The sequence below is a fragment of the Phascolarctos cinereus genome, unplaced genomic scaffold (genome assembly GCF_003287225.1).
Source record: "Phascolarctos cinereus isolate Bilbo 61053 unplaced genomic scaffold, phaCin_HiC Scaffold_726;HRSCAF=1367, whole genome shotgun sequence".
Lineage (NCBI taxonomy): Eukaryota > Metazoa > Chordata > Mammalia > Diprotodontia > Phascolarctidae > Phascolarctos > Phascolarctos cinereus.
The window spans coordinates 293567521-293592851 of NW_027556098.1; the positions used below are offsets into that span (position 1 = coordinate 293567521).

Genomic DNA, 25331 nt, shown 5'->3' on the forward strand with positions numbered 1-25331 from the left:
TCATCTGTAAAATAGGGGTAATAATACCTGTAGTACCTATCTCACAGGGTTATCATGAGGTTTAAATGATAAAATATATGTAAAGCACTTTGCAACTTTCAAATTTAGAGCACTCTATGAATGTCAGTTATTATTAGAATCTGAAGGATATCCAAGAATATGTTTTATAAGAGGAATGATAAATATGCGAAAGGACACTCTTTTCACATTCACGTGCCTCAATCAAATATCTATTGTTCAGGTACACATGCTTGCAATTTGTGTATTACTCAGTCTTAACACATGTAAGTTATAGTTAGATTGGAGTTATTTGATCTAGTTGAAAAACAATTCTGAATTTTGCTTAATAAATGTTGTTAGTATTTGGTCATTATTAGTCACTTACTCAAGTCTTCTTTATGCCGACAAAGTACTGAGATTGTCATATGGGAGATTTAAGAACAACTTAATGCTAAACATAATAAAACACTGAACCTGGTAACTCCCAAAGGACATAGAGTCACCATCCTTATTCTTTAAGGAAAGGATTTATGGCCTTCCATCAGGAATGATTCAGTAATATTTTGGGGCACAAGTCTAGAATTGATGACTTTTTGAAATCTCTTCCATGTCTATTATTTGACAGTTCTTTCATCAGCTGTAGATTTCTGTCAGCAGATAAGCGATACAGTAAATAAGTAATATAAAACTCTGTTGAGAAATCACTTGCAATGATTTTGAATTTGAATTTTTTTCATGGCTGAAACAATAATAAGGTAATGAGTTGAATGTTTTTTGACACTTCAACCAGCTGTTGGCCTCCAAAACGCGAGTAATATTCTTGGTATAAGGGTTAAACTCAAATTGTTTTGTCCCACTGAAGAAATAGAAGAATCCTAGAAAGAAAATTAAGTCCAATTATTACCTTGTGCAGCTAAATAGTTATACCTCTTTTTCTTACTTTGGGGGTATCCTTAATAATTTTGAGAGTATAAAGGGGTCCCTAGACTAAAAATTTTGAGAACCACTGATCTAGACCAACTGCACCCGAACAGAAATCTCTTCTACATTATCATTGACAGATAGTCATCTAGAGTAGATAGCTAGGTGGTGAAATGAATAGTGCAGGGGCTGGAGGCAGGAAGACTCATCTTCCTGAGTTCAAATCTGTCCTCAGACACTTACTAGCTGTGTGACTCTGGGCTAGGTATTGAGCTTTGTTTACTTCAATTACCTCAAATGTAAAATGAGCTGGAGAAGGACCTTTGCCAGGAAAACCCCAGATGGGGTCACACATTGGACATGACTGAAATAACTGAACAGCAGCAACAGCATTTAGAGTCCATTTGAGGATTTCCAGGGAAGCATAGTCCCTTCCATCCCCAGGCAGGCTGATCCAATTTTGGATAACTTAAACTGTAAGAAAGTTTGCCCTTACTTAAAAGCCTTTCTGTAATATCCACTGGTTCTGTCCTGGGACATTGAAAATAGTTATCATGGGGGCAGCTAGGTGGTGCTGTGGATAGAGCTCTGGCCCTGAAGTCAGGAGGACCTGAGTTCAAATCCAGCCTCAGACCAAACACTAGACTTTTACTAGCTGTGCGACCCTGGGCAAGTCACTTAACCCCAATTGCCTAAAAAAAAGAAAAAAGAGAAAAGAGAAAAGAAAATAGTTATTATGTCCTCCTATATTTTCTCCAAGCTAAACATCTTTAGTTCCTTCAATAATTCTCCTGTAGAGGGCCATCTCCAGTCATCCTGGTCTATATCTTGCCACTGGACCCAGGTGCCTCCAGAGGAGAAAGTGAGGCTGGTGACTTTGCACAGCCCTCCCTCACTTAAATCCAATTCACTTGCGTGTCATGGTATTACCTCCCCGATGTCATGGTCTTCTTCGAAAATGAACACCCACCTCCCTTAGCAAAGCCTCTGGTCCTTGTCACTATCATTTTAGCTTACCATTAGACATGCTGTAACTTATCAAATCCTTCCTAAAATTTGGCAGCCAGAACTGAAGGCAATATTCTAGCAGGGAACTGAGTATTGTGGAGCACAGTGAGATGATCACTTCCCGAAGCCAGGACACCACCCTTCTCTTGTGCAGCCAAACTTCATGATAGAATTTTTTACTTAAAAAACATACTTGACTCATCTTGTGTTTGCAGTATACCAAAACTCTGAGATCTTTTTTCACATCAGCTGTTGTCTAGCTTCAACTTCCTATCACATACTTGTGTCATTAATTATGAAAAGTCCAAATTTAGGAATGTAAATTTATCTCTATTCAACTATATTTTATTAAGTTTGACCCATCTTTATCAAGACCCTTTAGAATTCTTATACTGTCATCCCACAAGTTTGCCATCCTCCCCAGCTTTGTGTTAAATTTGGTAAGCATGCCATCTATGTCTTTGACTTATTGATAAAGATTTCAAACAGCAAAGGGAGGAGTGATCTTTGGGGAATTCTACTATAATTCTCCTTCTAGATTGATTTCAACCCACTAATGCCTATTTTTCAGGTCATCCAATTGGTTCCATATCCACCTAGCCATATTTTTGTTTAGGCACATTTCTTCATCACATTTTCAATTTAACATAGTTGTTTGTAAAATACTTTGCTGAAATCCATTATACCCTGACTTATCAGTGCAAAATCCTGTCAGAAAAGAAAATGTAAGTTCTTTGTTATGCCTGTTCTTGATAGTCATGGTGGCTTTTAGTAATCACTAAGAAGTAATAAATTCTTTTTCTTCTTTAAATGCTCACAAACCATCCCTTTTATAACATTCTTTAGAATATTTATAAAGAATCAAAGTCAAGTTCTGCAACCTATAAATTGTAGACAAAATATGTCCATATTACATACTTCAGCTCCTTTCCTATTCTCCTGTTTTTCAAGAGATCCCTGATAATATCTCAGAATTCACATCCATAAGTCCTTCCAGTAAATGAGGCTACAATTCATTTACTGCCATGAACTCACTGAAGATAGATGCCATCTCCTCACTTCTCTTGGGGGTACAGTTCTATTTTTAACAATTTTTGTTCTCTCCTGAATCCAGAGATATCTTTTTTAGATTAAGAAAATAGAAACAAAGCAAAAAGAGATTAATTCTGTATTCTCTTCATCATATATTATCATAATTCTAGCAATTATAAGCAAGGGTCCCATCTCTTCTTTGATCTGTTTCCTTGACAGAGCTTAAAGGAAAAAAAAAAGCAAACTCAACCTTTGTGATATGTGTCCCATTTAAAGGATGGTCATCTAGAAAAGTAGCTAGATTTGCTCTGATTGGTTCCAGAGGGCGAAACAAAGTACAAAAAAAAGAGATGGAAATCGCAAAGAAGTGGGTTACAGCTTAATATATGGAAAAAGTTTCAACAATTGGAGCTGTCTTAGTAGAACAGGCTTAGTAAGTGGAGACATTCCCCATCTCTAAATCAATCAGAGGCATGGGTGCCAGTGCCACTCCTGAGCCATCCACTTTTTATTAATTGCTCTTGTTACATTATCAACTTTCCTTATTTTCAAATCACGCATTTCCATAACAATTTTCCTTTTTTACCATTTGTTTCACGCTGGTCGTCACTGAAAATATTCTGCAGCCAATTATATACCCACTGTTTCCCTTTGAGTTAGCCATAACTTTGATTATTCAGACACTGTGGTTTTCTAAGATTTTAAGCTAAACAAAATTGCCAGGAGATCATTTATGTTACAATATAGGTATTTTTTGTTGAGAACTAGTTTGACATCTTAAAAGCACTGTATAATTTCCAAAATGCAATTGCCTCTACTCTTCCTTCTATGTATTTATGGGTTCAATTCATTGTCCACCTACAATGCCTATCCCAGCTATGTGTAACTGACATACAAACTCAAGGATATGATGATACAATGATATGTCACAGTTTGAGCCACAACCATTTTTCATCCATTTAGTTTTTCCTGGATGAATTGTTAGGCCAAAACTCTTTTATGTAACCTTGGATCTCCTTGAGGAAGCCCTATAATTTTTTGGAGTTTGATGTAATCAAACATTATCATCTACAAACAGGATCATCAGAGAATCATCTATGTGGAATCTTTCCTCTATTTGTGTCATGAACAGGGCATCCCCTATGATAGTGAGGAACAACTTTAGCTAAGATATATCTCCTTGTTTTGTATCCTATTTGACAGTAATAACCAGAGTCAATTGAAACATTTATCTCTGTAGTTTCATTTATCTGGATAGCTTATATCATAATTTGGTCGCAAAAGACTCCTTGTTGGAAGAGAGCTTCTTAGGTTGCCTTTTATTCTACTGAGTCAAATACTTTTCCATTTTAAAAATAATTTACAAATAATAAGCACAGTGGGATCTTGTTCTCTGCATCTTGCAGTCAGATGAATGACTATGAAGCTGTGACTTATTGAAGAAAATCAGTTGTAAAAGGCTTCTATACTTTCATATTATTGTCATAAGAATTATATAAAGAAGAGAAAGCAAGATATGTAGGTAGGTAGGTGTTGCAACATTCTCGATCCCTTTGGAATGATTATTAAATTTTTCTGCATTTTTTTCTGTTTTTTTTGAAATCTTGCCCTCTTATAAAGTAATCCCTCCCAATGTTTTCAAGATTGTATTACGTTCAGTATAGATTTCCTTGTTCTATATTGGTCTGGTCAAGCCACTTTTCTTGACATTCTATTCTTCAATGCTACTTAGAATTCTTATGTGTTGATACTTCCACTGTGGCTTCTTCTTCTTCTTCTTCTTCTTCTTCTTCTTCTTCTTCTTCTTCTTCTTCTTCTTCTTCTTCTTCTACTACTACTACTACTACTACTACTACTACTACTGTTATTATTATTTCTTCTCTTTAAAGCATCTTCAAATTCTTTTTCAACAGTGGTTCCTTACCATATTTCTATAAAAATAGTCAAATCTCCCACACCTAAAAAAGCTTTTCCTCAACTGAGTGTGGTGCTACATGCCTATGTGTATGCCCTGATACTGAGGTGGTTGGAGCTAGCGTATTGCTTGAACTGAGGAGTTTTGAGATGTAGTAAGGCTAAAGCCAGATGTGCACCCTCACTAACTCCAGCATCAAGATGATGAGCCTGTGGGAGCAGAAGGGCTATCAGGCTGTCCAAAGTGGTGGAGACTGGGCTCAGATTGGAAATAGAGAAAGTCAATGTTTCTGTGCCAATCAACAGTAGGATTGATATGAGTGGCTACTGAAATTCCAATCTAGGAGAGAGATGGCAAGCTAGTCTCAAAAAAAGCCTTCTCTTGACTCTTCTACTCCATTCAGTGACTGTGTCATCTCTTTCTTCCCCTTTAATACTGAATTAATTCAGAAATGTTGTTTATATACAGTGGTTTTACTTTCTCACTATTTATTCTTTCCTCATTCCCCCTGTGATATAGTTTTTGACCTCACCATTCTAGTGAACCTGTGTTTACACTGGCCACCAATGACTTTCCAATTTTTTATATCCAGTGGCCTTTCCCCCCACTTCTCATACTCTTATTCTCTTATGCTGGATATCCTTCCCTTAGTGACAAGAGACAAAATCACTTGGTTCACTTGGCTACTACATATTCTTGAAAGCAATGAAAGTACATGTCTTTAAGAAGGATTCAAACTTTTAGTCACTTAGAATAGTTTTCCCACCTATCCTGGTTGGCGGTTCTACTTACTCTTATACTGGAATGCAGCATCAACTGGAAGGCCAATTCCTGGAAAGAGTCCTGATATTTGTCTAGGGTAACCTTTCTCCATGGATTGGTTTATTTCATCATATCTGCAATAAAAAATGGAGCAAGGAGTGGAAGTTTCAAAGAGGCAAATTTAGACTTTTTTTTTAAAGAGAAACAGTTCTTAACAATTTAAGATAATTTGAGTCAGATAGAATAGACTGCTTCAGAAGATGCTGGATTTCTTCTTCAATCAAAGTTTTGTTGGTCCTTTGTTGGGTATCTTTGAGAGAAGATTCTGATTCAGGAGTGCATTGGACTAGGTAGATCCCGAGGTGCCTTCAAACCTGGAGATTTGTAATTGGCATACAGCTTGTGCCCCAAAAGATGCAGACAGCAAAAAGCTCTCTTGATCGAAACATGCACTACCAAAAAATACAAGCCAGTACTGGAACATCTTGCTTCCTCTCTATGGGCCTAAAGCTGTATGGGTACTTTTCACTCTAGGACAAACAAAGAGCACAGTGCATTCTGGGTTTACCTCCAGTACTTATCTTCAACAAAGAAATAGGTTTTTCTTGTGTTCCTGTTAAAGAGAGCAGCATCTATCTTTTGTATGCGCCTTGAAAAGCCAAGGTCGTAGATGGGTTTGGGATAACCTGGCGGAATGGCATTTGAACTGATCATCCAGAAATGTCCATCTAGAGTGAGGAAAAAGAGATAATCTTTGAACGTCTTGCTCTCAGGGTGAAAAAAAAATGTCTTAAGAGTCATGAAAAATCTTCAGGTCACAAGGTCAATTCTGCTTACTGACATGATTATTCATTTTATCCACTTCATGTCCAATCTCTTCCTTCTGCTCAAGAAATCACTAGACTTAGGGAAATAAACATCTACTTATAGAAAACACCTTGAGGCTATGTCTACATAAGAGAAATACCTTGATTTCTATGGTCAACTTTGACCAATTTTAGAAGTCAAAATAATCACATTAGTCTGAGCATATCCAATCAAAGTATCACTAGAGGCACATCTTCTTATTGGAAGCCAAATAAAAGGAAAATGGAAAGGAGAGAAAATGCATGCTATTTTTTTAAGAAAGGGTCTTAATTCTTATGATACCCACGCATGCCTTGGGTACCTTGGTGTTTATATTCAAATTTGTGTAGAAAAGACCTGACATTTGTAGATACAACTTTAAGATGTACACATTGTCTTATATGCTCTTCACCATAACACTTTGAGGTGGTTAGTGCAAGTGTTATTATCATCATTTTACAGATTTAGAAACTGAGGGAATGAGAAAAGAAGGGGCTTGTCTGAGTCACCTACAAATTAAATGACAGTCAAAATCAAAGTCAGGTCTTCTGATTCCAAGTCAAATGCTCTTTGCATTATATTTCAGCTATCACCTCAGAAATATATACATATAAAACTACTGGAGACTCTTTATGATGTCCTTGTTGCAATTTTCTTTATAATTAAGAAGCTAAGGCCAAAGTGAGGGCAACTAAGTGATGCCATGAATGGAGTGCTGGGTCTAGAGTCAGGGAGACCTGATTTCAAATATGGCATCAGCAACCTACTAGCTGTGTGGCTCTGGACAAGTCATTTAACCTCTGTCTACCTCAATTTCCTCATCTTAAAAATGAGATAATGATAGCACCTACCTCCTTGGGTTGTTGTGAAGATTAAATGAGATATTTGTAAAGTAACTAGCACAGAGTGTGATGCTTCCTTACTTTATAATAGGGAAACACTTTCATTCTGGATCAATGGTGATGTCTGTTTTCCTAATATTTAAATTAGCTACAAATGACAGAAAGATACAATGGAAAAAGTTACCTTTAAAAATCAGAGTTTCATCCCTATTATTTTCATATGCAGCTTGAATACCGTCTGGCAGAGATGGCCAAAATGAAGATATTAATTCAAATTCAACTTCTGAGACTTCATGATGAATTCTCCATAAATGCCTATTTCAGACATAAACAATGTTAGGTGTATATACAGTATAGATATTGGTGGCAAAGAGATGCATGTAAATGACCATAATCATCACCATCATGATTTATAAGGATCTCTTGTGTATCTCTAATAGATGCAATAGTATTGAAGCTACCTGCACTTAGCAACTCTAAAGGGATGTGGACTTGTTTTTACCTCTGTGGGCTGGGTAGAAGAGATTGTGCTCCTTATGGACTCTCTAAAGAGTCCCTACTAGTGAAGGCATTTCTCAGACAGGACCACAACTCTAGGAAGCCAAAGCCTAGGTGGCTTAGGGCTGGCCTTCTGAGATGGTACTTTTAGCACTGACATTTGTTGGATTGAAAAATGTCTTTGCAGCCATAGGATGCTAGAGTCTGTTTTAACTTTGGAAAGGACTTCGGAGGTTGCCTAGTCTGCCTCCCACCCAAAGTAGGAACGCTCTCTAGTCTAGTCATCCAGGTAGTTCTCCAGTGTCTGCCTGAATACTAAAAGTTAGGAATCTGTTAACAAATGCAGAAATGGCATAAGGAAAAAAAGTGAACCACTGTGGTCAATCAAAGCCTAAGTAATTCAATATAGCACAAGTCCCTACCACAGATTACAGTGTTCTGGGACAAGATTTAAAGATTTTTGCAGTAATCCTGCAAAATGATTGCTTAAAATAGACATTTCACCCTTTGGCACAATGGGCACTCAACAAAACAAAAATTCATTTAAAAGGAACAAGTTCCAGAAAAGGAAGAGATACTGTTGAGAGAAAAATGATTTACCTGTCTTTAAAGAACATTACTTCTCTGCGGAAGGTGGTGACAGCATCGAAAGTCAAGTTAGGGTCACAGGCTTGGGGGATAGTGGGTCTCTTTGGCTTAGCAGATACCTTAGGTGAGGATCCTTCAGTGAGAGAACAATACATTTGAAACAGCCATAATGAACAACAAGAATGTGAGGAAACAGCATGAGTACAGAGGAGGCTTGCACAATGGGAGTTTTTTTGTGAAAAAATTAAGAAATGATTTACCTAATTTCCTTTCTGAAAGTCTTATTGTTCAACACCTTTGTGTAAAGCCTAGAACTCCACTTACCATAGATGGCCTGAATGCCCTTGATATCATCCAGAGAAAGGGGAGATTTGCTGGGATCAATGAAGGCATAATTTGGGAACATCAGGGCACTGGGATCATTGGAATGAGAGAGGCCCAGGGAATGGCCAAACTCATGAGCAGCTACGATAAACAAGTTGAATCCTTAAAAAAAATGGAAACAGTCAATTAGCCAGTCAGTCAACAAGTGCTTACTAAGGGCTACCTGTTTGCCTACTGTATGTCAGTAACAAGTGTAACAAGCACTATGAATACAAAGAATGGCACAAACAGTCCCTTCTCTTAAGTAGCTCACAGTCTAAAGGAGGATAAAACATGTAAATCACTATGTAAATCCCAAATGCATATAGAATAGATGGAAAATAACCTCAGAGATAAGGTAGGGGTGAAAAAGGTCTTCTGAAGAAGGTAGCATTTGAGCTGAGTCTTCAAGGAAACCAGTGAGCCAAGCAAGAGTCAAAGGTGCGCAGAGAGAGCATTCCGGGCATTGAGGACATAGGATGCATATGAAGAGTCAGGTTGGGGAATATTATGAGATAAATAGCTGTGCAGTATAGTGTAACTGGGGAAAAATACAATACTGTGCTATATTGAGCTTAATAGATATTTTTTGAATGAATAATAGACATGTGTAAATGAGAACACTTGCATGTTAGATGAAAGGTTGGCTTGAGGGAGGTGAAAATAGGATTGTCACCAGGAAGGTAATACTTTTATGGGCTAGAATTCATTCAGGAATTATTCAAACTTGCTATTAAAAGATAGCTGTCTTATTGCAGATTTAATAAGGTTTGGAATACCAAAGTTCAGTTCAAGGAAACATGAGCACACAACATTACTGAAAAGGTAAAACTTTATTGAGGGGACATATGATAAAGAAGGGCAATCAGGAACAATACATACAGGTCAAGTTCTCTGGATCCCTGCTTAGAATTGGGAGCTCAAGCTGGTAAAGTCTGCTGTGTTTTCATAGGGTTCTTATCTAGGTCAAACAGGACCAGATGTTGGGGAGAAGGAGAGAGAAGCCTGGGCTTAGGAACTGGCACTGATGCATGTTAGTGGTGGGGTGGGGACAGGGAAACTCCTGGGGAATTGGTGACTTGGTAATATTTGAACTCTTTGGGAAAGGGGCTTTAGTTGTTACGGATGACCTTCTTTTGACTAGGTGACTCAAGGCATTTGAGTTTTCCTAGGGCTTCTTCATTTAGCAGGATAAGACTACTGAGGTTCTTACAGCTCATTTAAGTTTTAGGGAGTTGTACAAGGTGCATAAAGGTTAAATGCCTTGTCCAGGACCACACCATCTAATAAAGTTTCAGAGGTACTAAGCCCAGCATTCCATCCAATCAATTCATGATACCTTTTCATTCAGGTAGACAAGATGAAATTCAACATATGGAGGTAAAATGATTTTTCCTGGCATAGCTGCAGCTAGGGTAGGGTTGCTGGTCCTTTGCCCCAAACACTGAAATGGAAAGGGTGTTTGACAGCACTTGTACTCTTGCAATTGCTTCAGAAACAGCTATGAAGCACCTAATTAGCAAGGATTAGATAAAGCAGGAAGCCTCATGATCACATATTTCCTCTCCATCACAGTCTACAGCATATGAGAGAAACTCAGAACACCCCTCTCTGCTCATCATCCTTTCATCCCATCTTAGCGGTAGCTGAGGGTCTCACCCTCCCATAACTGAACTGTCCCAGGTATCAAAATTGCTGCTTGTGTCTTTGCTCATTGGAGTCTCAGAGACCCCTATGATTGCTACTCTAAGGAAAAGAACCTATAATTGTTTGCTGTTAGGACTATAGACTACTATCTTGTATTTCAGAAGATGCTGCTGATGGTGCCACTCAAATACTCATGTAGATTTATAAACTCAATGATTTCGACAATCCATCAGTAATTGTAACCCAGCTTTACCGCCTATGATTATGCGCCTCTTGTCTATATCCTCACATAAGTTCGCCACAGAAAGGTCCATCCCGTGGAGCAGTGTCCTTCGTCACTTTCTCCTGATATCCTGAGAATTCCAGTGGAGCACTTTCTATCTGCCTGTTCTCTATCATTCTTGCCACAGGACAAGCCCATTTTTTCTTCTGTGAAGTAATTTCTCAATGGCATTTTTTACGCCCATTTTGTTCGCACTTATCATCCTGTGGATTTTACTTCCATAACATCTCTTTTATATACCCCTTTTCTCTCTTTTGACACTGTCATCACTTTGCTGAAGGCCCTTATTACGTCACACTTCAACTATTGCAAAAGCCTTTCTGATTGGTCTCCCTGCCTTAAGTATCTCCCCAATTGAGCCCATTCTCCACTTAGCAGTCAAATTGATCTTCCTAAAATGCAGATCTGACCATGTCACACACACACTGTTTGCCCTTTCTCATTCAATAAACTTTGAGTTGCTTTTGTTCACCTCCAGGATACAAAGTCATCTTTTTGGCATTCAAAATCCTTCTAAACTCAAACTTTTCTACCTTTCCAGTCTTCTTACACCTTAAATCCCAACCTGTACTCTTCAGTCCAGTGACTGGCTTCCTTGCTGTTTCTCAAACAAGACACTTTATCTCTTAACTCAGTGAAACTTCACTGGCCGTCCTTCATTCCTAGAACGCTTTTCCTCTTCATCTCTGTCTCCTGCTTTCCTTGGTTTTCTGCAAGTTTCAGCAAAAATCCTTCCTTTTTCAAGAAGTCTTTTCCAGTTCCCCTTGATTCTAGTTTCTTTCCTCTGGTGATCATCACCAAATGATCCTGTATATATCTTGCATGTGCATATAGAGGGGTTTTTTTTGTATTTTGTCTCCCCCATTTGACTATTATTTTTTGCCCCCCCCCTTTTTTGTATTTCCAGTGCTTAGCCCAATGCCAGGCACTTAAATGCTTTTGACTCTTAAGTGAATGACTGACTTTAGTGGAATGTTCTCCCTACAATGACCAGGTGCAGAAACCTTATCTGTCTTTGAAATCTTGGCTCAAATGCCATCTTCTCCAAGACACATTCCCAGATCCTCCTTAGCCAGAAATTATCCCTCCTTCCTCATTTCACTTCCATATCATAGTTTGTAATAAGAATAATTGTAATAGCTAACATTTATATAGTGCTTTAAGCATTTTAAAAATAATGTCCCATTTGATTCTCACAATAACCCTGAAAAGTAGGTGATATTATTATCTCTATTGTGCACATAGGGAAATTGAGGCTGATTGAGCTCAGACTCGTATTATGTATTTTTGTGTATCTTCCTTACCTTAATTACTAGACATGAGGCCCTTTAAAGCAATGTATTGTATTGTATTGTATTATATTATATAAGTTGTTAGTCTGCCTAGCACTCACTTAGTGCTTTGCATATAGTAAGTCAGGTGTTCCCAACCAGTTGTAAATTTACCCACTGGACATCCTAGAAGCTTGTCAAGAACTATGGAGACTATTTGGTAAATGACTATACTATATTCTTGACACTATTTTATCTCTTACTTATATATAAGGGTATGGTAAACAATAGAACTTATTTCCTTTCACATTAAATAAAGGGTACACAAAGGTTACCTGGAAGTCTAGGGGTAAGAGAACTAAAATGATTGGGAAGCTCCATCTATGGTAGGAATTAAAACACACACACACACACACACACACTCACACAAAATGAAAGAATGACTGTCCTCTACATGCAGAATAATTAGCTCCACTGTGGAGAAGGCTCTTATTTTTATATATTTTCTAACAATGAAGTTGGTATTTGTAGTTGGTGATATCATTCTGTAATATGGAAGCTAGGGCCTTGCGGCAACCTTGAGAATTTGGAGAAAAACTGTTATTGGAAAGCTACTATTTTGGGATGGGGAAGGAAGGGAGGAAAGAAAGAAGCAAGGGAGGAAGGAAGGAAGGGATGGAGAGAGGAATTGAGGAAATAAGGGAAGAAGAAAGGAAATGAGGAAGGGAGAGATAGAAGAAGAAAAGAAGGGAGGGAGGGAGAAGGAAGAAGGAAGAGGAGGAAGGAAGGAAGGAAAAAAAGAAAGAAGGAAGGAAGGAAACAAGCATTTATTAAATATCTGCTATGAATTAGGCATTATGCTAAGCAATTCACAAATAGTATCTAATTTGAGCTTAGAACAAGACTAAGATATAGGTGTTATTATTCCATTTTGTAGTTGAAGAAACTAGAATGCACAGGGGGAACTGGCATTTTTTAAGTACTTACTATATTCCATTCACTGTACTAAGTGCTTTACAAATATTATCTCTTTTCATCCTTAGAACAACAGTGTAAAATAGGTACTGTTATTATCATCATTTTTCAGTTGAGGAAACTGAGCCAGACAGAAGGTTAATGACTTGCCCAAGGTCATAGAGCTAATGTTGGAAGCCAGATTTTAACTCCTGTCCTCCTGACTCTAGGACTATTACCCTCTTTATTCCTAGACTGATTTAAAGTAATTCTTAAAAAGAAATGTTGGCTATTAAGAATCCCTAGAACTCACCACTTGAATCTTTGGTCCAATTTTCATCCTCATCAAAGTGGGTATCTCCACCAATTCCCCAGCCAGGAGGAAAAGCATGGCCCAGCACTTCCAGTGGACCATCAAATTGCCGAGGACATTTTCCGTGGGCTGTAAAATTAACAACAATAACAGACTAGCATTTATATAATGTTTTAAATTTACAAAGCATCTTACAAATATTATCTCATTTGAATGAGAATATATTTGAAAGAATGAGCTATTTACAGAATCTCAGAATTTCAATGTTGGAACCCATATCTACAAAAGATCCACTCTGTAATATCCCTTAAAAGTAGTCATAGCCTTTCCTTGCAAATCTCTGGTGATGGGGAACTCACTACCTCTCAAGGCAGCCCATTTCACCTTGAGAATCTAATTATTAGAGAAGGTTTTACCCTCCTTACCTGAACTGCGTTCTGCAGTTGGCACCCATTGCTTCGCTCTGGGGCCAAGCAGGACAAGTCTCATCTAATTCACATAACCCAAGATGAAAACACCCTGATTTATTACTCAATCATATTATAACTGTACCTCTAGTCCTAAAAGCAACCATGATGTCAGCGATGCCTTTGGAAATCCTAGTGAATGTTAGTGGGGTCACCTTGCTCCACACTTCCAGAGCTTTTTGGATGGCTTCGTCCACATCAGAATTTTCCATATCAGGAGTATAGTTCAGTATCCTTGAAAGTTAACATAAACATTCATGCAAATGTGTCTTCCATATCCATATAGGTATATAGATAACTAAATCACTGATGTCTTATTATACAAAGTCCACATCTACTACCCAGATTTTTTTGTCTAATTCCCTATTAGAAATACAAATACATATACTTGATATACCTGCATGTATGTACATACGTATTTATAGATATACATACTCGGTATAGCTACAAAGTAATGAGACTCACATTGTTGAATGGCTTATAGAAATCAGCTTTATAATACCTGTGTATATAGTCATGTACACACACATCATTGGCTAATTAATGTATATTTCTACTCATTAAAATTCTTCCCTCTGAACCACTAAGAGCTACTCAAGGGAAAATGTTTCCCTTATTTATTAGTCAATAAGCATTTAGAAAGTGCCTACCGTGTGCCAGGCACTGTGCTAAGCTCTAGAGATGCAAAGAAAGGTAAAAGATAATCCCTGCTCTCAAGAAACTTATGTTCTAATTTTATTTCATAACTTTATTTAGAATTGGGGGGGGGGACCTTTGAAGTCATTTCAGTTCAACATCTTTATTTTATAGATGAGGAAACTGGAGCCCAGAGAAATGAGTGGACTTGCCAAAGGAGGTGGGGGTGAGAGATAAGTGCATTCCAGGCATGGCAGGGGGGTGGGAAGTCTGTGCAAAGACATGGAGATGAGAGGTGGAATGTTATGTATAAAGAAAATCTAGAAAGTCACTTCGCAATTTGTCTTTGCAAACTATCAGGAAAAATAAAATACTATTTAAAAAAAGAAAGTCAATCGGGTTAGGATATAGAGTATTGAAATTATGTCAAGATGGTGGAATACTTGCTAGGATCCAGCTGAACTCTCCCAACATTCTTCCCCAACTTTAAAATAACACCTCAAATCAAATTTTGGAGAGATAAAGCCAACAAAAAGTGAAAAGGAGACATTTATTTTCCCCCAGCCTAAGACAACTTAGGAGGCCCAAAGGAGAAATCTGTAACCCTGGGGTTGGAACGGTCTTGGAGGTAGCCAAAAACTCAGCAACAAAAGCAGCAGCTTTGGGAGTTCTCAACCCAGAGACTAAAAGGGGGTCAGAAAGCTGGTTGTAAAGAGATTACAGGGGACCTTTTGATAACACTAGTTGCAGCTGGTGCTTACTGGCAACTTTATTACCCCTATGGAGTTCTGGATCTCAGGTGCAGGGTAGAGAAGAGCACCTGTGATCAGTCATAAGGGAGCAGGGACCAAGAGCACAGTTCTAGGGCTAAGGGGAGCACAAGCACTTGCAGCTGCAGGAGAACAAAGGAACTGGTCATAGTTCTAGGGCCAAGATGAGCACCAGTACTTGTGGCTGCAGGGGAGCAGGGACCCTTCCTGAGTAAAGCACAAAGCATAGACAACGAGAGTATGACCACACCTCTCCCAGGATAACAATAACTTGGAGCACTGAAAACTTGCAGACTCCCAGAAGTAGCTCTGAAAACAGCAGCATGAAAAAGTCTGAAGCTTGGTACAGTGCCTCCTCACCCCAGGCGGTCAGAGCCCAACTTTAACATAAAGTTCAAAGTCAAGATAGAGGCTGGGAAAATAAGAAAACAGGGGAAAAAAAGAAAGAAAAGAAAAGAAAAAACAAACAAACCCCTAACTTGATCATAAAAAGCTACTTTGGTGGAAGAGAAGACCAAGGCATAAACTCAAAAGAAGACAAGAATATGAAAATAGCCATAAGCAAAGCCTCAAAGAAAAATGCTAATTGGGCCCAAGGTCAGCAAGAATTCCTGGAAGAGTTAAAGAAAGAGATAAGAGTGGTAGAGGAAAACTTAGGAAAAGAAATGAGAGTTCAAAAAATTATGAAAAGAGAATTAACAGTTAGGTAAAAGAGGAACAAAAAAAATACTGAAGAAAATAACACCTTAAAAAAAGAATTGGCCTAATGGTAAAAGAGGCACAAAAATTCAGTGATAAAAATAATTCCTTTAGAAGCAGAATAGAGCAAATGGGAAAGAGGGTTTAAAAAAACTCATTGAAGAAAAGAACTTTTTAAAAAGAAGAATTGGCCAAAAGTGGTCAAATATGAAGAAAAAAATTCCTTAAAAATTGAAATTAGGCAAGTGGAAGCTAATGACTCTATGAAACTTCAAGAAACAATAAAACAAGGTCAAAAGAATGAAAAGCTAGAAGAAAATGTGAACTATCTTATTGGAAAAACAACTCACCTGAAAAACAAATCCAGTAGATATAATTTAAGAATTATTGGACTACCTGAAAGCCATTATAAAAAAAGAGCCTATGCATTATAGTTTAAGAAATTATTAAGGAAAATTGCTCTAAAATCTTAGATCCAGAAGGCAAAATGGAAATTGAAAAAAAAAAAAAGCACAACACTGATCACCTCTTGAAAGAGATTCCCAAATAAAAAGTCCCAAATTCTAAAGCTCCTAAGTAAAAAAAAAAAACATACTGCAAGCAGCCAGAAAAATAATTCAAAGTTTGTGGAGCTGCAGTCAGGATTATACAGGATTTAGTAGCTTCCACATAGAAGAGTGGAGGGCTTGGAATATGATATTCCAGAGGGCAAAGGAACTAGGGTTACAACCAAGCAGAACATACCCAGCAAAACTTAATATAATACTTCAGGGGGGAAAGTGCATATCTAATGAAATAGAGGAGTTCCAAGTATTCCTGATAAAAAAGACCAGAACCAAATAGAAAATTTTACATTCAAACTCAAGAGAAGCATAAAAAGGTAAACATGAAAGAATTCTTATAAGGGACTCAAGTTAAACTGTTTACATTCCTATGTGGGAAGATGATACATGTATCTCCTAAGAATTTTATTATTATTAAGGCAATTAGAAGCGGTCAGATATAAGTCAATTATGTCGGAATGAATTTTTAAAAGATAATGTAAGGGTGAGAAAGAGGTATTCACTGAGAGAAGGGGGAAGGGGAAGGTAGAATGGGGCAAACTTTCCCACATAAAGGAGGTACACAAGGAAGAGCTTTTGTAGTAGATGGGGAAAATAGGGTCTGAACCTCACTCTTACAGAAATTGGTTCAATGGGAAGAATATATATTTATATTTATGTATGTATGTTTGCACACAACCATATACATATGTACACACATTTAGTTGGGTATATAAATCTATTTTACCCAACAGGGAGATAGGAGGAGAAAGGGATAAGATATATGGGGGGGGGCAATAAAGGTGAGGACAGAATGGGAAGAGCAGTGATCAGAAGCAAGATAGACTTTTGAGGAGGGATAGGATAAATGAGTGAGAGAAGAATTAGCAGAGGAAAGTAGAGTGGGGGAAAATGCACAGCTAGTAATCATAACTGTGAATGTGAATGGGATGAACTAATCCATAGAAGGGAAGCACACAGCAGGATGGATTGGAAACCAGAATCCAACAATATGTTGTGTATAAAAGACACTCGGGACAGAAACACACAGAGTTGAAATGAAGGGCTGGAGCAGAGTCTATTATGCTTTAGTTGATGTGAAGAGGGCAAGGGCAGCAATCATGTTCTCAGATAAAATAAAAACAAAAATAGATCTAATTATAAGAGATAATCAAGGAAAATACATTTTGCTAAAAGGTACCACAGACAAAGAAATAATATAAAAAACTGTTTATCAAATATGTTGGGAACTGAGTCAAATTTATAAAAATAAGAGCCGTTCTCCAATTGATAATTGCTCAAAAGATGAACAGGCAGTTTTTAGAAGAAGAAATCAAATCTATCTATAGTTGTATGAAAAAAAAATACTCTACTGTTGGTTAGAGAAAGGCAAATTAAAACAACTCTGAGGTACCACCTCACACCTATTGGAAATGACAAATGCTGAAGGGGATGAAGGAAAATAGATACATTAATGAATTTATATACCTAACTAAATGTGGGTCGAGTAAAGATGGGAGAGAGTGGAGACAGAGAAATCAGTTGGAAAGTTTTTGCAGTATTCCAGGAAAGAGATGATGAAATCCTAAATTTAGAGGAGTTAGACCTATGAATGGAGAGAACGAGATGAATTAGAGATACTGTTGAGGTGGAAATAACAAGACCTTGCATTGGACTGAGCCAATTGAATATGTGGGCTGAGGAAGAGTGAGGATGATAGAACTGGGTAATTGGTTGTGAATCTGTGTGACCTGAAGGATGGGAAAGGGGAAAGACGGGAAGAGGGCTGTGTTTGGGGGAGGTAAGATCATGAGTAAGGAAATGGTAGAGATGTCTATTGACTTTAAATTCAGGGCTCTCTGGAGGAAGGGAAAAATTGTTAATCAGATATGCAGTTTTTGACTGGACATTCTTTTTGGCTCCCAACTTGTATCATTGAATACAAAAAGCATCTTTTTCTTATATACAGATGCTTTGTATGTTTTCCTCTACCCTCACTATAGTCAACCTCTCTCTATGTTGCACCGATGCTTTGTATGTTTTCCTCTACCCTCACTATAGTCAACCTCTCTCTATGTTGCACCTTAATTCGTGCCTCCTGAATGATAATGATGATGATGATCATCATGGTGGTGGTGGTGGTGATGGTGACACTAATAATTTATATAAAATGTTTTACTTATATTATCTCATTTGATCTTCACAACAACCCTGTAGGGTAGATTCTATTATTATCCCCATTTTATAGATAAGGAAACTGTGGTTGGGAGGTGAAGTGATTTACCCAGACTCAGAACCACACAGCTAGTAAGGGTCTGAGGAAGGATTAGAACTCAGGTCTTTCTCACTCCAAGTCCAACATTTTATTCATCATCATCCTAGCTGCCTAGCACTAGGTGAACTACTGACTTAATTTATAAAGACATCAGCTATCTGACATATGCTTTCTTACCATAAAGGAAGCTGGCTTCCACCAAGAAACTTTTGACACTAGCACTGAGAATAATTCCCATAGGGCATAAATATACCTGGGGAATAATTGGTAGTTGTAAACAGTTTTGCGTCTTTGCCACCTCCCACATTTTCCTTGGTGTCCTTTGATCTACCAATCTTTTTGCTGCACTTAGGAGCAGATTTAGAACCACTATATTATCTTTCTGAGCCTGCTGTTTGCTACTCATGTCTCTAAGGTATAGTAATAAAAATAATAGTGAGCATTTACGTAGTGCTTTAAGGTTTACCAAACATTTTACAAATATAATCTAAGTTGATCCTCACAACAACCCTGGGAGGTAGATTATTATTCCCATATTACAGATGAGGAAACTCAAGCAAGTAGAGATTAAGTGACTCATCGAGGGTTACACAGCTAGTAAATTATGATGCTGGATTTGAATTCAGGTCTTCTTGATTTCAGGTCCAGCACTCTATCTGCTTAGCCACCTAGATAGAGCAAGACAAGAGAGCTGTGGAAAAGACAAGAATCTTAGAAGATGTGTAGACTTTGCCCATTTCCTTCATTGTAAATCAGGAACATATATAATTTATTGCAAGCCTGTTATGATAATTCTTATTTTTTAACAGCTTTAAATAGAGCATTCCATAACTTTCCTCAAAATCAATTCTAGTATTTAAGAGCCTTCACAGTTGGGAAGTTCTCTATCATCCCCAGCTTAAATTGGCCATCTTCTAGTTTCCATTTATTTTTGGACACGTTTCATACAGTCAAGTACATATGTATAATTTGAGAGTAGATAGTTACAGGGTGTTAAAAAAGACAGAAGCATTACCTATATGTGAGGTTGTATTTTCTCCACCCAGGCAGAATATAGCCATATTGGCCCACATCAGGCATCCCACATCTGGGCTGTTTCATGATTTCAAGGGTGTTAGAGTCAAGTCTCCCAGTCACTGTCAATCCAAAAAATGCTTGCATTTCCCGGAGTTTTCCATCTAAGGGGACATTGCTCTTGTTTTGAACAAGATGACTCCCTTCTGTTTCAAGTGTGTAGAACTGACCTACATATGCCTGATCCAGAAGATCAAAACAAAACAAAACACATACATGTACACACAAAGATACAAACATAAAAAATGCAACAGCACACTTTAGGACATAGTGAGCTCTAAATTAAACTCATTGAACAGAATGATTTGGAACTGACCAAAGAAAGCAAACCCTAAAATTTCTCAAACCCCAACCACACCCTAGAGGATGTTGGGCCTCTTTCCCTTGTTGGGCGATGTTTATGTTTTTAACTATCTTGGCTGCTATGTTCAGCCTGGTGTTCCTAGAAACAGATTTTCTATGTACAAATTCTTTGCTTTGTAAATACAATCAGTTTCAGTCACATTGCACCATCAAATTGCGATGATTTCTGTAAGCCACCTCCTGAGTTGTGCATTGGTTCACATTGTGGAACAGGTATTATCAACCAGTAGCTTAGGCTATTCTAGTCTATCTCAAAATTCTTCCTGGTGCGTCCTTAAGGGACTATGCTTTTGTTTCTCCATCTCCATCTCTATTTCTCTATTGGTGGGTCTCTGTCTTTGTCTCTGTCTCTACCTCTGTTTCCATCTGTGTGTTTTTCTATGTGGTTGTATCTCTGTGACTCTGTCTGTGTCTGTCTCTCTATCTCTGGTCTTCGTCTCTGTCTCTGTCTGTGTATGTCTGTGTCTGTGTCTGTCTCTGTCTCTGTGTCTCTGTCTCTGTCTCCTTTCTCTTTCTCTCTCATTTCCTGAAATTCCCACAGTCCAGCATTGGAGTCCCCTTTCCTTCTTTGTTCAGAACTTAACTGTTTGTCTCTCCCACCCATCGCATCCCTATTAAATGCCTCTTCCTAGGAGCTTCTTCCTCTTAGAAAGGTCAAGTACTCATTTTACTAATGCTGCAGGTCCTTAGGTGATGGTTACAAAAGTAGCCCCTAGTTTTCATTGTATTTAGTCTGTCAGTCAACAATACTCATTGAGTAAGTACCTGAGCAAGCTGCCTGCTTTCTTCATGCTCCATCTTTGGATCTGCAGGAAAAGCAGAAGACGACGCTAGAGAGAACAAGCAGAAGAAGAGCAAGATCATCTTGGTTCCCACTTCTGTGCCTTGTTTTTGCAGGATGCCTTCCTCTCTTCACATGAAGCCTAGTCCTGCTTGTACAGCATTTCAGCAATATAAGTCAGCAGGGCCATGACTCATTGATTGTATCATCTTTTAATTAACAACAGAGAAGTGCATTGCTCATAAAGCTGGCCATGATAAGGTTTTATTTTCCTCTCAAACTTCATTTTGCAGTCCCAAAATTTCCCTTTAATAATCAGACAAAACCATTCTCCATGGCCCACTTAATTCAATTGTGAAGTTGGCCACGTAAGTGTAACTTTGCTTTTTATAAAGTTGATTATTAAACATAGAAATACTGAATAGATTTTATAAATGCACTTTCAGTTCAATTGAAATCAATGAAATTAACAAGACATGTTTTCCTCTAAATAGTTCAAAGTATTTTTGTAACCTCTATTTCATACATTTTTTTCCTGAAGATCCATACACATTCAAAGTACCCAACTTCATTATTAGAAATGCACAAATAAAGAAAGAGAATGAATGAATGAATAATTAACACTCTCACTGTACAGGCTCTGTATTTTCATTTATTTCAGTCATAAACATATATCAGCAAAGAGATATACTTTGAAAGAAATATTCATCCTCTTTCCCCTTGAACTTAATTTAATTCTTCAATTCAAGCAGACGCACAGATACCCAAACACATAGACAAATACACAGAAACAGATAGAGACAGAGACAAAGACAGAGCCCACAAATAGAGAGATAGAGATAGAAGTGGAGAAATAAAAGATATAGTAGTAGCAACTACCTTAAGGGTATACCAGGAAGGATTTTGAGATTGACTAGAATGGCCTAAGCTATTGGTTTATAATACCTGTTCCATAATGTGTGAACCAATGAATGAGTGGATGGGGGTCATCTACTTTGTGCTTAACATTATGTTAGGTATTGGTGGAACAAAAAAAAAAGATAGGGACAGCTAGGTGGCACAATGGATAGAGCTCCAGTCTTGAAGTCAGGAGGACCTGAGTTCAAATCTGGCCTCAGACACTTGACACTTACTAGCTCTGTAACCCTGGGCAAGTCACTTAATCCCAGTTGCCTCACCAAAAAGCAAAAAAAAAAGAAAAAGAAAGAAAAAGGATCTCTGTCATGGTTCCTAAAAGCATCAGTCTTGTTGTAGAAAAAAGCTATATACAAACGAAACAAAGGAGGATATTTGTAATATATAAAATATAATCCAGTGCTGAAACATAATAGAAACAATAAGGATTTTGGGCCAAGAGGAAGGCTGTTGTGGTCATGGAGCATGTTATACTGGTGTGATTTGAACTGAATCTTGAAGGGTAGGCAGGATTTACTTGTAGAAAGGAAAAAAGAGACCATTTAAGGTGGGAAGAAAAGCACAAGCAAAATCACAGAGGTGGGAATGAATTTAGCATGTGTCACAAATGCTAATGAGACCGACCTAAAGAGAATGTGCCTGGGGAGAATTATGGGAGATAGGATTAAATAGGAAGAATTGAGCCAGACCATGGGAGGTGTTGAATTATAAGAATGATACAGCCATCCTTGGCAATATAATAATTATCACCTGACATCTTCAAGCTATCTGGAATGAGAGGTTGGAGCATAATAAATTGTCCCTACCCTATTGGGCTTTAGTCAGAATGGTGGGTATCAGGAAAATAGTTCCCACTGAGTTGTTACTGCATTGAGGGGATGACTTTCTTTTGTTAATAGGGAAGGACTACTTGGATTCAAAAGTGCATAATGGCATAAGATTCTAGATGTTGAGCTAGAAGAGACCCCAGGGACAATTTATTCCAATGCTCTCATTTTACAGATGAAGGAGGGAGGTACAGGGAGGTTAAGTAACCTTGCTTAAGGTCACACTGGCAGTATCAGAAGATTTAAACCCAAGTCCAATGAGTCCACATCCAGTTCTCTTTGCACTATTTCATGTTTCTTTCTTTGTTCAAAATTAATTTGTCCCTTGAAAGCTAAGGACACCTCCACTGGCTCTCAGATTTAGTATAGAGCCTGGACTGCAGAAGGTACAACATTAATCCTAGCCCTGAGGTATGTGAAGAGCAGTAATGAACCCTGGCAAGAAGGATAAGATGGGCCTTCACTAGACTGGAAGTATTGGACTGGGGTATTCTGAACTCATTCATCTTTTTTCTTCATGGGCAGAAGTAGAAGATAAACTTCTCTTCTTTCCTCTCTCTTCCATATTTCCCTTGATTCTTTAATGACGGTTGGGAAGTGTGGCTGAGGCTAAGACAGATCAAGATGAATAATCCAGTCATGTTTTCTTTGCAGGCATTCTTGTGTGTGTGTTTATCTTTAGAGGTACTATTAAGAAAGATAAACACAATAAATCTAAGCATGACAACCCCCCCCATCCACAGACCACCAGTCCTACTTCAAGCCTAGTTCTGTTAGCCATCATCTGGGAAAACAAATCCTGTTGAGAAGGTGCCAGTCATCCTCCCTAATCACTAGCCAAACTGGGAGAGACAGGAGGCAACATATGACAGGCAAGTCAAAGTACCACCACCACCTTGACCTCCTTTAAGGATCCTGATGGAGACAGCCCTGAACACAAGGATCTTTGGAAAAGCAATGCTTACAGCCTAGTACCTGCAACCATCATCATCAGAAGGAACCCCTATCAAGATATAGCCTGGCAACTGCTCCTATGGGTGTTACTGCCGTATCTATTGTAAACCCAGAAAAGAAAATTTTTGTTGTTAAAGTCCTTGATGTTGTCAAGTAGTTTGACATCAGAAATTGATATAATTTTTGGTGAAAATGTCATTAAAGGAGAAGAATTATCTCTGTCTTTGCCACTGTGCCCTTAAGACTATGGGATCTTTCAATTTGTTTTGCAAATGAAACCTTCAATTTAGGAGTGTGTGCTGGAAGATATTTAATAACCAGATTGTCAAAACAGAATTGTGATCAGAACACATTTTTAAGTTTAATCCACATCATTAGCATTTTATCCATCACTTTGTTAAGTGTAGACAATCAACAAAGCAATAAATCAAGCCCTGATTTATAGCATTTGTCAATTTCTGAGGTGAAAATCCTCAAGCTGGAAATTTAACGATTGGCTTTCTCAAGTCTGTTTGAGTTGGCCCTGGCACACACCTTCCTTCTTTATGCACTATCTATTTCATTAAAATGCAAGTTATTTGAGACCTTTTTCTTTTGTCTCTTTGGGATACAGACCTAGTTGTAGTATTACCTAGTGAAAGCATCTGCACAGTTTTGCCCTTTGGGCACACTTCCAAACTGTTCTCCAGAATGGTTGGGCCAGTTCACAACTGCACCAACAGTGCCTTAGTGTAAGATAGATATAATTCTAACCTGGTACTCCCTGTCTGAGAGAGTAGAGTGGTCAAGCTCCTGGAACCAATCTCCTGCTTCCCCTTTTGGCAGGAATTAAAGTCTCTCTTGAAGAAGGGTGGGGGGGGGAAGAGGCATAGAAATGTCAATTTTTTCTCCCCTTGAGCCACACAATGACATCGCTGTGCTATGTGTGGGAGCGAGCTGTCACTACATCTTGAAAACCACTGTCCTGTTGCTCAGGTGCTAAGGAAGAGGAAGAGGCCAGCTGACTGAGCTCTGAAAGGCTCTGGACCAAAGGAAAGAAGACATAAATGGAAGGTGATCTACTACCCTGCAAAGGTTCACCTGGGAGGCCAGGAGCTCATGCCTTGTGACTGGGTAGGGAGAGATATACCCCCACTCTAATATGTGTTAACATATCCATCATGTGTTAACTGAGGATTATTACTGTTAAAATGGACAACGGGATTTAATTCTGTCAGACAAATTTCATTTATTTTAACTAAAGAATCCCCTGCTGACAATGGTGTCCTCAGATTTCAGTCTCTTCTTTGACTCATCAAGATGAAATATTTTGTCTGGAAGGATATTTCCCTGAGAGGATGCCTTGAATAAATGTGCATGGGCACTGCACTCCTATACCTATATATTAAGTATATAGAGATATTATACCTAATCCTCTGGACAGCTCTGAGTGTTGTCCTTATTTGTCAAAGCCAACAAGTAGAGGAAAGTCTGAGGAACAGGAATTGTCCCTATATATCTATGGAGTGCCAGCTCAGTAGCCAATTAAGACTTTTCATGATTATACTGTTCAGACCTTAGTCATCATGGCGAGTAGGAAGCAGGCAGAGGATATATGTGCATGCTCTGGAGTGGGATACACAGAAGCAGTACACTCCAAGCTTCCATGTGCTTTTCTATGGTCCGAGCATGTCTCAAGAGGATGCTACATTAATTTCAACACAAAACATCATAACATATTTTTCAGTCCCTTATAAATTTCCATCAGTAATTTTGTCTACTTATTCTCATTTATTTGTTTTCTCA

General features: G+C 38.1%; 1 protein-coding gene across 1 annotated transcript; it reads right to left on the minus strand.

Moving 5' to 3' along the window:
• Window positions 1-200: 200 nt before the first annotated feature.
• MMP27 (matrix metallopeptidase 27) lies at window positions 201-20995 on the minus strand. Its single transcript, XM_020996197.2, has 10 exons — window positions 20835-20995; window positions 19648-19886; window positions 13796-13944; window positions 13244-13372; window positions 8737-8898; window positions 8425-8545; window positions 7511-7641; window positions 6207-6366; window positions 5669-5772; window positions 201-875 (listed from the first exon to the last, which is right to left on the minus strand). The coding sequence occupies exons 1-10, from the start codon at window positions 20931-20933 to the stop codon at window positions 634-636; spliced, it is 1536 nt and encodes a 511-aa protein (XP_020851856.1). The 5' UTR covers window positions 20934-20995; the 3' UTR covers window positions 201-633.
• Window positions 20996-25331: the final 4336 nt, after the last annotated feature.